General features: G+C 38.0%; 1 protein-coding gene across 1 annotated transcript in view; it reads right to left on the bottom strand.

Annotated features, from left to right (window-relative positions):
* The window catches only part of snx25 (sorting nexin 25), a 126,411-nt gene that overhangs the window by 34,146 nt on the left and 79,078 nt on the right, over positions 1–13,187 (bottom strand). The window contains exons 7-8 of the mRNA XM_051658544.1: positions 9,363–9,553; positions 6,178–6,309 (exon numbers count right to left, since the gene is read on the bottom strand). Of these exons, the coding sequence (XP_051514504.1) occupies positions 6,178–6,309; positions 9,363–9,553 (323 nt within the window). The remainder of the gene's footprint in view (positions 1–6,177; positions 6,310–9,362; positions 9,554–13,187) is intronic.

The raw sequence follows: 13,187 nt of genomic DNA, 5'->3' as shown, positions 1-13,187 counted from the left end.
CCGCCAATCATGTGGCAGCAGTGCAATGTATAAAAACATGCAGATATGGGTCAGGACCTTCAGTTAATGTTCACATCAACCATCAGATTGGGGAGAAAATGTGATCTCAGTGATTTGGAGCGTGGCATGATTGTTGGTGCCAGATGGGCTGGTTTGAGTATTTCTGTAACTGCTGATCTCCTGGGATGTTCATGCACAACATTCTCTAGAGTGAATAGAGAATGGTTAAAGATTATGCTGCAGTGGGCACAGGCTCACTAAAACTGGATGGTAGATGATTGGAAAAACGTCGCCTGGTCTGACAAATCTTGATTTCTGCTGCGACATGCAGATGGTAGGGTCAGAATTTGGCATGAACAATATGAATCCATGGATCCATTCTGCCTTGTGCCAATGGTTCAAGCTGGAGGTGGTGGTGTAATGGTGTGGGGAATGTTATCTTGGCACACATTAGGCACCTTAATACTAGGGGTGTGACGATACACTTAGCTCACGAGACGAGACGATACACGATACTGGCTTCATGAGAAGGAGATGAGACGATATTTTAACACTATAAACACTACCAGTCAAAAGTTTTGAAACACTTACTCATTCTTTATTATAATTTTTTTTTTTTTTTTTTTTTTACCTTTTAGAATAATAGTAATGTCATCAAAACTATGGAATAACATAAATGGAACAATGGGAATTATGTTGTGACTAAACAAAATCCAAAATAAATCAAAACTGTGTTATATTTTAGCATCTTCAAAGTAGTCACCCTTTGTCTAGAATTTGTAGACATGTACTCTTGACATTTTCTCAACCAACTTCTTGAGGTATCACCCTGGGATGCTTTTTAAACAGTATTGAAGGAGTTCCCATCTATGTTGGGCACTTATTGGCTGCTTTTCTTTATTATTTGGTCCAAGTCATCAATTTCAAAAACTTTTTTTTTTTATTACATTTTAGTTTTATAATGAAATAAATTAATATGGTGGCACAATTATATTTTTGTCTACAAAACTAATTTCAAACATTTAAGCATACGCCTTCAAATCAAAAGATTTTTAAGATCATGAGAAACATTTCAGGCAAGTGTTTCAAAACTTTTGACCGGTAGTGTTTATGACTGGAAAAAGTATTTTATTCGACTGAAAGTCACAAAATGCAAAACAATGCAGGTGCATTTTGAAATGTTTTAACTAATCATCTTGTAATGAATGTCACTTCAGTTCTACTTTCTGAATATGAATTATCATATGCAGTAAAAGACAGAACAATTTGCAAGCACTGTAAAAGGTTTTGCCACAAACTCAACTGACTGGCTTCTCTCCTGTATGATTTCACATGAGTCTCTTCAGACCTGGTTGATTTTAGTTGAGAGCTGCGGTGATTCTGTAGGTGTCTTTGCATAGTGCTTGTGTTAGCCGCGGTGTACGGCACTATTTTCTTACAGTGCTTACATATTGGCTGTGTCTCGTTTGGAAGGCTGCGTCCTCTGGAGGTCGCATTTGTCGGCCGCATACGTCATCGAGGCTGTCTCATTTCATTTTTTTTATTTATTTTTTATTGGGAATGCAAAAAAGGTTAACAATTTTATAAATGTAAGTGCATATACATAAAAGGCATTGACAATAGATAAAAAATAATAAAAAAAAAAAAACAAAACAATAAAAAACAAATGAAAAGACAGCCTCGATGAAGTATGCGGCCCATAAATGCGACCTCCAGAGGACACAGCCTTCCAAACGAGACACAGCCTTTGTTCGTGTCTTGTCTGTCACTCTGTTGCCGTTTATTGTTTCCACCGGGTACCTAAAATGCTGCCACAGAAACGATTTAAAAGTGGCGGGGGCATCTTCTATGCTAATTTCACCCTCACACTCCGTCATGCTGATATCATGAGACAGCTTTTCACCTCAACGAGAAATATCATCACATTTTAATATCACGAGAAAGTGGTCACTGAGTGTATACACGTGTGAAGCCATATGTTAATTAGCTCATGGTTGTGACATAAACTCTCAAACACGGCACATAGTGAACCAACTGAAATTAAAATGTACAGTATATATATATATATATATATATATATATATATATATATATATATTTTTTTTTTTTTTTTTTTTTTTTTAAGCAATATCACACGAGCAAGAGTGCGATATGGCCCTATATCAGCACTGCTGTGATTCGGTCGCTGGCCGAGTGCCATAGGTAATCACAGCAGTGCTGATTTAGGGCCATATAGCACAATTGCGAGTGTGATATCGCTTATATACAACAGTTCAATGAGCAAGTAAATAAAAAAAAATTAGGAAAAACTGAGTACGGTCACAAAACAACGCATTCATGCATGGAACTACTTTCTCAAGCGACGGATCAGAATCTGCCATTGCTGGTTCAAACCAAATGATGCGTCCAAGCCTCTCAAAAATAGAACTACTAGAACTACTAGTATCACACCTTGGGCTGTTTCTAAAATGCTATTGGAGAAACAAGGATGTGTGTGTGTGTGTGTGAGTGTGTGTGTGTGTGAGAGAGAGAGAGAGAGAGAGAGAGATATGGAACATGTGCGATCACCTGTTGATGATGCTGTAGTCTGTTAGTCAGCTTTCTGAAGATAATGTCATTTTGGTAAAATGCATCCTATTTTCTCAGTGGAAAAATAGCAGTCCAAGCGGACTGTATTCCTCCCTATATAGCAGTAGCTGGTGCGCACGAGTCTTTCACTACAGAAAGCACAATCTCCTCCGCCATTTTCTCATCTCCAATGTGGAAAGTCCGGTAAGAGGTAAGCACCTTGAGTTTGTGTAATTAATCAGTCTGTTGTCTTTCAGCTGTGATAAGCCTTAATGCTGATGTTGTTAGTTTAAAGCCGTTTAAAGATATTTCATAGCTTTAGTAGTGTAGTAGTAATACGAGCGATCACGTAGTGCTGATGAATGAAAACACTGAGTGATGCTGACTCACTTCAGGTCACCAACTGGCTCATATTACACACAAAAATGGTCTTTTGCCTCCACCTACTGGCTAAAATATGTAATGTCACAAAATTAAATATAAAGAGACATATCTCTAAACACATCTGCACTGCTCTTACACTTTTGTTTAGAACGGCACGAACACAAGAGTTCACAAGAGTGATACACACAGTGAAGCATCCGAGTGGTGATATGATGTTAATTTCAATTGGTTGGCAATGTGCCGTGTTTGAATATTTATATATAATTTGCATGAAAGAAAACGGCCTTTTTTTAGTATGATGTGTATGACTTTCTTTCTTCTGCAGAACACAAATGAAGATTTTTAGAAGAATATGTTAGCTCTGTTGGTCCATACAATAAGTGAACTGTGACCAAAACTTTGAATCTCCAAAAAGCACACAAAGGCAGCATAAAAGTAATCCATACAACTCCAGTGTTTCAAGCCATGTCTTCATAAGTGATATGATAGGTGCAGGTAAAAAAAAAACAAGTCAATATTCAAGTCCTTTTTTTATTATAAATCTCCAATTTTACTTTCACTTCCACATTCTTCTTCTTTTGTTTTTTGCCAATTTGCATTCTTCGTGCATATTGCCACCTACTGGTCCTGATGGTCAAAGTTTAGATTTATAGTAAAAAAAAAAAAAAAAAAAAAAAAAAGAAAGGAACTTTTTCTCACCCACACCTATCATATCGTTTCTGAAAATATGGATTTCACCACTGAAGTTGTATGGATTACTTTTATGCTGCCTTTATGTGCTTTTGTGAACTATCCCTTTATTGGTCTGAAGATCAACACTATCTGTCACTCTAATGTTCTTCTAGCAGCAATGCTACACTGTGCCTGCAATGATTTAATGGTCTTGAAAAGGTCTTCAATGCTCAGCATTTGAAAAGGATTTTAGACAGTTTCATGTTTAGAACTGACTAGCAACATATGGATAATCTTAACCACTGGTTTGATTTTACACTGAACAGAGGCAAACCATTAATAAGGGGCAAAAACAACATTAAAACAGACAAGTTGCACATAAATGAACAAAACGTACCTCCTCGGATATTTAGAAGCCAATTACATTTTGGAGTACTAGTTTCTCCATGAATAGTCATGTTTTTACTCTACAACATTCCAGACTCAGAAAAAAAAAAAACAGTCATCTATGTTTACGCCATCTAAAATCCTCCAGAACCACAGAAAAAAATGATTAAATCAGTTCCGACACACTGATCTGTCTGCTACACAGCACTACTGATAATTGTTCATTTAATTTAATTTAATTTAATTTAATTGTATTTATTTATCACATGTTATACATTTGCACATATACAGTGAAATTCTGGGGTCAGAGTGCAGGGTCAGCCATGTTACAGCACCCCTGGAGCAGATAGGGTCAAGGGCCTTGCTCAAGGGCCCAACAGTGGCATCTTGGCGGTGCTGGGGCTTGAACCCCCGACCTTCTGATCAGTAACCCAGAGCCTTAACCGCTGAGCCACCAAAATTTACAATTTTGTAAAGCCGTACATAATGGGCCAGTCTGTTCTTCACATAAAGCTATAGTATGTCTTCAGAAGTCTTGAAATACAGCACATGTGTCATATGGACTACTTATTTGGGCTTTTTGGATCTTGACTGTAATAATCATCATCCTCTCCTCCATCTCATTTTGCGTTCTATGGATGAAAAAATTTCACACTGGTTTGGAGCAACATGAGTACTAATATGAAAATGTATGCAAAATAAAATGAATGAAAATGTTGTCATTGTTTACTCTGCAATAATGACAGAGGGCTCTATTTTCGTGAGCGCGCAAAGCCCATGTGCAACGTCTTATCCAATTTTTGTGTCAGCGTAAAGTGCAAGTGGGCGTGGGTTGGAGCGTTTGTGCTATTGTAAGTGTATGCATGCAAACTGAAGGTGTACTGTATGTTAATGAATTGGCACAAAGCGCAATTTGCTATTTTCTTAAGAAATAGGTCATTGCGCAAAGACGTCTGAAAACCACGTCTTAACTCAGCGCAAAGTTTAAACTCAGTTCCTACATTTGATTCCACCAACAGGTGGTAATAAAGTTAATGTCCAAACTTTGAAAATATAGTGCAACATGAAATTATGACCCTGACAATCAGCATTGTAGCCACCTTATATGAAACAATAAATTACGAGATTTGTGCTAAACCACTGTATCTATAGGTCATGGTTTATTTTTCAGTTATTATTATTATGCTTAAATTTACAATTGTATTCATAATATAAAAGAAGCGTGTCACTGTCGTAGACTATATGCCCGACAATCATCAAGGACGCAGTTAATGCACAAAAGAAAGTAACTTTCAATTTGTCTAATTCATTGCATACACTACCAACTTCTTATGAATGTGCTGTCTTTGTTTATATTGCTGGTGCTTGACAGGGAATGGACTATATAATAGGACAAAGTGCAATAACCGGAGAAGAACCTCAGAATTCAATTGCACTTGATCCAGCCAATTTGCGCGTTGTGCGGGCGATTTTGCCAAACCTATATGCACCTAGACTAGCTCATGCTTGCACAAAAATACCAAAACTTCATGGCCATGCCCACTGACTTTGCGCTTATGACTTATGGCACAGCGCTGCACTTAACGCTCATGCTCTTAAAATAGGGCCCACTATTTTCATTTTTGGGTGAACTATTCCTTTATTATTGCTTTTGCAAAGCATTTTTTATTTTTACGTATTTTAAAAGCCATTTTCTATAATTAAAATGGTTTATGTATTTTGGCAACACAATGCAGACCTACTGACAAAAAGTGAATTCAGTTTAATCTTTTCAAAGAAGGGTGTAACCTTTCAAAACAGTGAAAACAGTAAAAGAACCTAGTCTTTTTTCAATAAACATTTATGCTATTTAACAAAAGTTGAACAAAAATGTTTTTCATAGCAGTTTTTCCTAAAAGAAATTGAAATTAAATAAAAAAAATATAAAAACATTGGACAACTTTGTTTAGGTCCTTTATGTTACATTGCTTGTACATTTCCTAATGTGTAAAGTAGAGAAAAGTTTGTTTGTTTTCTTTCATTATTCTTTAAAATGCCAAAAAACCTTTGCCAACAATACTGATAGACAATCAGATAATAGAAGTACAGCTAAATCTCTGTTCAGACTTGACAGTGATAGCAGCTCTCAAATGATGTAAAGCTGGTGTGTTGAAGTGTGTGTTTGACCTTGTTGGCGCTCTTGAGCACCTCCACCAGCTCCCAGAAGCTGATCAGAGCTCTCTTATCCACACGCTCCATGTAGACACGGAAATGCTCCCGGTACACTGAGTTCGTCATGATCTCCTCAAACTGAAGGATCTGTGAGACACAAATGAAGCACACCATATTATTATAACAAACATTTTAGATTGCAAAAAACACTACACTGCAGAGAAGTTCATCTTGAAAAAGCTGTGTCATTAACCAGCACCACTGCTGTCAGATGAGTTTGTTCCTCATCTTTTGAAGTAAACAGGTTTCTGCACTTTTGCAGCATTTCAGGTCACTGATAATAACCGAGAGATCGTGCTGTTGAACTCTAAACACAGAGGGTTCTGTGCTGTAAGAATGCCTGCAGAGCAGGAGATATGGCCTGTTAGTGCTCACTGAGCTTCATGTCAGGGCACTGCTCTTCACCAGCCCCATTACAGTTCAGCCTGTGAAAACATTCAGAGACAAGCCTGACTGTGTGGAGCAGAACAGCCTAGAGCTACTGTGACAACAACAGCCTGTCATACGACCGACTGCAGGGTGAGTAGGACCCTCCCTATCAATACACATTTCTCCATTGAACAGAGAGAGAGAGAGAGAGAGAGACTCAATTTGGAGCTTTTAAACAATGCTAAATACACACACACATGTAATGGCATGAGTGATGGTCTTTAATGGCAGCTTAAATATCATCATGGCAGACCAGTAAAAGTCCAAAGTCCATGCCCTATGTGGACAAATATGAGCAGGCCGAAATGATAATGTTTTATTTGACCACTTCAGCTCCGCTGCATATTTTGGCTGCCACCTGCATTTTTCACAGCCAAATTGAAAAGCTCGTCTTACACACATACAGTGGACTAATTGCAAAATATTTGTCTCATTTTACAGAAAAGCCTTCAACTAATAATAATAAAAAAAGATTCCATTATTAATAATTAATATTGTATAGGTTTACAATCTTATTATAAAAAAATGTTATCCTGTGATTCAGGCTCTGTTTGCTCTATGTCCATGCTAAAAGAGTTCAATCCACTAGATAACATTTTCCCTCTACTTTTCCTCAGATCTGAAATGCAGGTGGTGCTCTGATGCAGCTGATCCCTCACCATAAACTCGTCCATAGACGTTCAGTATATTTTGTGATCACACATACCTTACCCACTGTTTTATTTTTTATTTTATTATTTTATTTATTTTTCCCCTTTTCTCCCCAATTTGGAATGCCCAATTCCCAATGTGCTCCAAGTCCTCGTGGTGGCATAGTGACTCTCCTGAATCCGGGTGAGGGAGGACGAATCTCAGAGACCGTCAATCCGCGCATTTTATCACGTGGCTTGTTGTGTACGTTACCGCGGAGATATAGCGCGTATGGAGGCTTCATGCTATTCTCCGCGGCATCCATGCACAACTCACCATGCACCCCACTGAGAGTGAGAACCACATTATAGTGACTACGAGGAGGTTACCCCATGTGACTCTACCCTCCCTAGCAACCGGGCCAATTTGGTTGCTTAGGAGACCTGGCTGGAGTCACACAGAACGCCCTGGGATTCGAACTCGCGACTCCAGGGGTGGTAGTCAGCATCTTTACTCGCTGAGCTACCCAGTCCCCCTTACCCACTGTTTTATTGAATATCTCGTCCTCTGAGTGGACTAGAAGTTTAATCTAGGTGTTGTTGGAAAGCTGAGATTCTCAGCTCTATTTTATCATCAGTAGTGGACTACATATTTTGCTGATGATTTGTTTATCATGCTTTTTCTGCTGGACCGCATATCTTGTTCTATACATCTGATACATAACATTGGATTATTTACCCAAGATATCTTACAGAAAAGTAGAAAATGGCTCATTTTGAAGAACACTCAAAGAGAGATATAGAGTTTGTGGCTACTTGGGGCTTACAGAAGCAGTGATCAGAACACACACATTTGTCTTTAGCTCTATTCGGACAGGATTAGTTTTATATGGGGACGTAGGGTAATATAATAAATACCAGAGCTTCTTAGTCATTTTAACCCAGTGTGAATTGTTCATGTCTGTAATTTTTTCTGGACTTTTGACGTTGTGCACGCTCCAGCTAAAGATCACAGAATGTTTTACCTACTAGAAAACACCCTGTAAAAATAATGTGAATTGAGATCCGATTGTAAATCTGCACTTTCCAGCCCTTGAGCCCTTTAAATATCACTGTTTTAATATGAGTGTCCGAAGTGGATGTTGGTCAAGAGAAGACGCCAGAAAATGTAAGACACACTTCACAATTTCAGATAATGCTGGCTGTTGAGTTTGAAGTGATGAAGGTTTTTCCTCAAGCATTTTAGGTTGTCGAGTGTTTATTTTTTCCATGTAAAAGAGAAAGAAACAAGCATGCTTTCTTTTGGTTAGGATAATAGATAGAGTCCCACGTTTCGGAAAATATATTCCGGAGGGACACATAAAATAATGTGAACGGATTGTCTATATTTTTAATTCAAGAGTGTAATGTAGGATTAGGCTTGTTAATGTTACCAGTTCTGTAGAATTAAGCCAGATATTCCAATCAATTTCTTCTTATAATCAATCCCATATACAGTAAACCCTTTTTTATCATGTTTAATATTTTCTTCATAATTAATCGGCACAGTATACATTTCAGTTACATGTGACAGCAGTGTGTAAATGCAGTAGACAAACCCATCTCGGTGATATTTCAGACAACGCTTATCCCGTGTAAATCGGCAGTAAACATTACAGATGTCCGCAGTAAATACTTTACAGACATACAGTATGTCCAGAAAACTAATCCTGTCCGAATAGGGTTTTAGTTGTCTTACATATTTTCATATGTAACAATTTCTTAATTGCAATATCTCTCATCTGTGATCAGATTTTTTTAAAGATATGGCCAGACGTGCAGTCAACCAATAACGTAGACAGCAGGGGTAACGCCCACCAGAGATTTCACAGTACAGATAGCGACTTCAAGCGATAAAGTCACTGCATGTGAGAACGGGGCTTTAGAGGAGAGAACAGAAGTTTTTCTTGGGTACAGTAAATCTAGTCTTTCTCTGTGGTTGTACATGGATTAAGAGTTGGATTGGTACTCTCTACATGTAAGAATCTGCACTTTACTTTCAGGGCTTTCAAATATTAATGTGAATGTAATTTCTTCTTGTACCCGTTGGCTCTGAGGACCGTCCACCTCATCCGGGGCTCCGTCCTCTTGCTGCTCATAGTTCGGTCCCCCCAGGAGCCGGATCCGTTTCTCACACCGTTTCTTTGCCACCGTGAGCTGGTTAATGTAACGCTTCATGTTTCTGGCACGTAACAGATCGGCCTTCAGTGCGGCAGCCTCTTTCCCTTTACTGTCTGCAGAGATAGAGAGAGATAAAGTCCACCCTGTGATTATACAGTATATACTAATATATATATATATATATATATATATATATATATATATATATATATATATATATATATATATATATATATATATAATCTTGCACAATAAAACCAGGAACACGTATTAAGAAAGTTAACAGGGTCAATTTTGATTTCATGAATTCCTGAATTCTATTCAAACCTCAATCCTGAATTCCCGATTTGAGAAGTTAACAAGCCGATTCATTGCATTCTGCTGCCCGCTGGACCAAACATCAACAAGAAATGAAATTTGAATTTGTGATCATAAATCAGCTTGTACAGGAATACGTTTTTTTTGTTTTTTTTTTCCAGCTGTTGACTTTTCATGTGATGTTTGAACGGACAGAGCCTTCTGTGGCATTCAGCTTGAATTCCCAACACACTGTGAGTCTGAAAATATGAGCAATCAACACAAACCGGCAGTTGTCTGCCAGTGGGAACACAGGAAACACATTCACAGCTGCTCTCCCTGCACTCCTGCCTGTGACAGCCGTGTCTTTGTGATGAAGCAGCGGCAGATTTATAGATTTACCTATTACTGGCCGACAGGAGACAGAAACATGACAAATAAACAGCCCCTTCCTGACCAACTGCTTCCCACCTTGTGCATTAAAGGGATAGTTCACTCGAAAATGAAAATTCTCTCATCATTTACTCACCCTCATGCCATCCCAGATGTGTATGACTTTCTTTCTTCTGCAGAACACAAATGAAGATTTTTAGAAGAATATTTCAGATCTGTAGGTCCACCAGAATGTGGAAGTGATAGTGAACGTGTAGATTTTCAGTAAAAAAAGGACTTAAGTATTGATCTGTTTCTCACCCACACCTATCAATCACTTCTAAAGACATAGATTAGACCACTGGAGTCGTATGGATTACTTTTATGCTGCCTTTATGTCCTGTTTTGGGACCTTCAAAGTTCTGGTCACCATTGACTTGCATTGTATGGACCTACAGAGATGAAATATTCTTCTAAAAATCTTCATTTGTGTTCTGCTGAAGAAAGAAAGTCATACACATCTGGGATGGCATGAGGGTGAGTAAATGATGAGATCATTTTCATCTTTGGGTGAACTATCCCTTTAAAAGCTTTAATTAATTCAACACCGAAACGAAGGCGTGATTAATTAGCTTTATCAATCTCCAATCAAAGATGTCTTGCTTTTGAAGAAACCACCTCATTTATATCCAGATACGGTTCATTAGCTGGCCATTGTAACATGTATTTGCCATATTTGTGAAGCTGACAAATTACAGCGACAGATTTGGTAACAGGTTTAACACTGACCACGTTTACAAGCACTTAAGAAAGCGGTTTATTTAAATGTTTTTGAAGAAAGCGGCATTCCGAAACATGTAAACGAGAACGGCGTTTTCCCTACACCACTGAATGGATTAAGAGAAAGCTGTTTAACACACCCAGGTTTCCCTTGGAGAACACATAAGCGATGTTCTTACAGGTTTTTGAAGAATGCGCATGTGCGTGGAACAGACCAGATAACTAACATCATAGGATGGAGCCATACATCATATCAACAAGTCAACACTGCAGAAAGAATGAAACATTTCTGGGAGTAGAGTGGGAAAAGTGAAAAGCACATATATTAAACACACAATTTAAAATATCGACGGTCTCTCATGTTCACGTATAAGCGCTCAAGTACATTCAGGGAATCCTGGAGTTTGACATAAGAGGGAAACCCCACTATTGCAGCGCAGTTCCGCTGCAGGTTGCGATGGTAAGTTAAGGAAATAAACAGCAATAATTCTGGAATATCTGGAAATAAAGCCAAGCAATGGAGAGGAAAAAAATAGCAAAGTCTTCCTCGGATCCCATGTTTGTTATTTACACAAGCGACGCTGGAAAATTACGTTGCTGTAGAAAGCTGCTTACTGACTGAGCCGCATGTATATGGGAATAAAAAGAAAGCCGATAACGCAGTGCATGTAAACGGGAATACCGCCTTCCAGTCTTAAGCAGCTTTCTCGCAATAAATGGCTTTCTGGTTGCTCACTGATTGGCTCTTAATAGTACCTTTCTGAATAAGAATTCTGGTGGTTTAAAAGGTACTATCCACAAATAGGCAACACATTTGTGTCCAATTACTCTCTTAAAGAAATGAATGCACAAATCCCATGTTTTTGTATTAAGATATAAAAGAATGAATACAAGTATTATCATGCAGCCCTACAGTTTGTAAGCCAAAAGATAGTCCCACTCCAAGCTCACCCTATTGTTTGTGTCAATATTGCTTTGTTTTGCTGGTCTGGACACTAGAACAATCAGAGCAATGTTTTGATAGTGCCACAGAGTTACACATTTCAGTGTGGAAGTTGACTACATATTAAGCTGAAATAAAAGAAAGCATTGTAACTTTGAAAAATTCTCAACCACATCAGCTTTATATAGTGTTTGGCGAGGATCATTTCTGTAGTTATTAGGTGCAGGCATGGATTAAGAACACACAGGGCACTGGGGCTACAGCAACCTCAAGGGCCTCCCTCATGGCCTATCTTGGTAGCCTATCTCACAATATAATATTTGCTACAGAGTTGTTTTTTTGTTTTGTTTTTTTACACAAAACTGCATTTCACACAAGCAGTGCTTGTCAAGCACACAACAGAGCAGCATTTACTGCTAACTACCTATTCCAGACACAGTAAGTACAACACAATTACAATAACCCCAGAAATTAAATAATTGCAAACAGGGTTCTAAAAACAACTCTTGCACACATGCTGCTTTAAAGAAATGTTCCAGGTTCAATACAAGTTAAGCTCAATCGACAGCATTTGTGGCATAATGTTGATAACCACAAAAATTCATTTTGACTCTCCCTTATCTTCTTTAAAACAAAAAAAGCAAAATCTGGGTTCCAGTGAGGCAGTTACAATGGAAGTGAACGGGGACCAGTTTCTGAACTTTAAAATACTCACTGATTCAAAAGCCACAAGACATAAAGGATATGAGTGTAAACATGGTTTTAGTGTGATAAAATCACTTATAAAAATTTTCTGTGTAAAGTTATAGCCCATTTTACAACTTCGTTACCATGACGATGTAATGTCAACAAACCTTAAAACCCTAAAATGACTGTAAAAATTATGATTTGAACAACTTTACAGCTCAAATAATATTTATGAACAGAATTAATGTAAGTGCTTTTATTAAATTATAAGCTTCACATTTCTGCTTTTAAACCTTCAAAAATTGGCCACATTCACTTCCTTTATAAGTGCCTCACTGGAACCTTGATTTTTGATCGAGGGATGAGTCAAATAAATGTTTGTGGTAATCATTATTATGCCACAAATGCTGTCGATTGAGCTGAACTTGTATTGAACCTGGAACATTCCTTTAAGAAGTGCAGAGGGGATCTTACCGTTACATAGTCTTTTCCCAAGTTTTAGAAGAGGAGAAATTGATTATATCATTAAAACCTATGGTTCAACAATGTCACATTCCAGGGACATCCGTGTCAGGTGGTTCAGTCTCTCCTGTACCATTGTTGACCACAATACATTTTTAATAACAGATAATTTTGAGAAGGAGCGGTCTCCTGAAGGGGCATGCTCC

Source organism: Myxocyprinus asiaticus, chromosome 27 (assembly GCF_019703515.2).
Source record: "Myxocyprinus asiaticus isolate MX2 ecotype Aquarium Trade chromosome 27, UBuf_Myxa_2, whole genome shotgun sequence".
In the NCBI taxonomy this organism is placed as follows: Eukaryota; Metazoa; Chordata; class Actinopteri; order Cypriniformes; family Catostomidae; genus Myxocyprinus; species Myxocyprinus asiaticus.
This window is presented reverse-complemented; position numbering and strand designations above follow the sequence as displayed.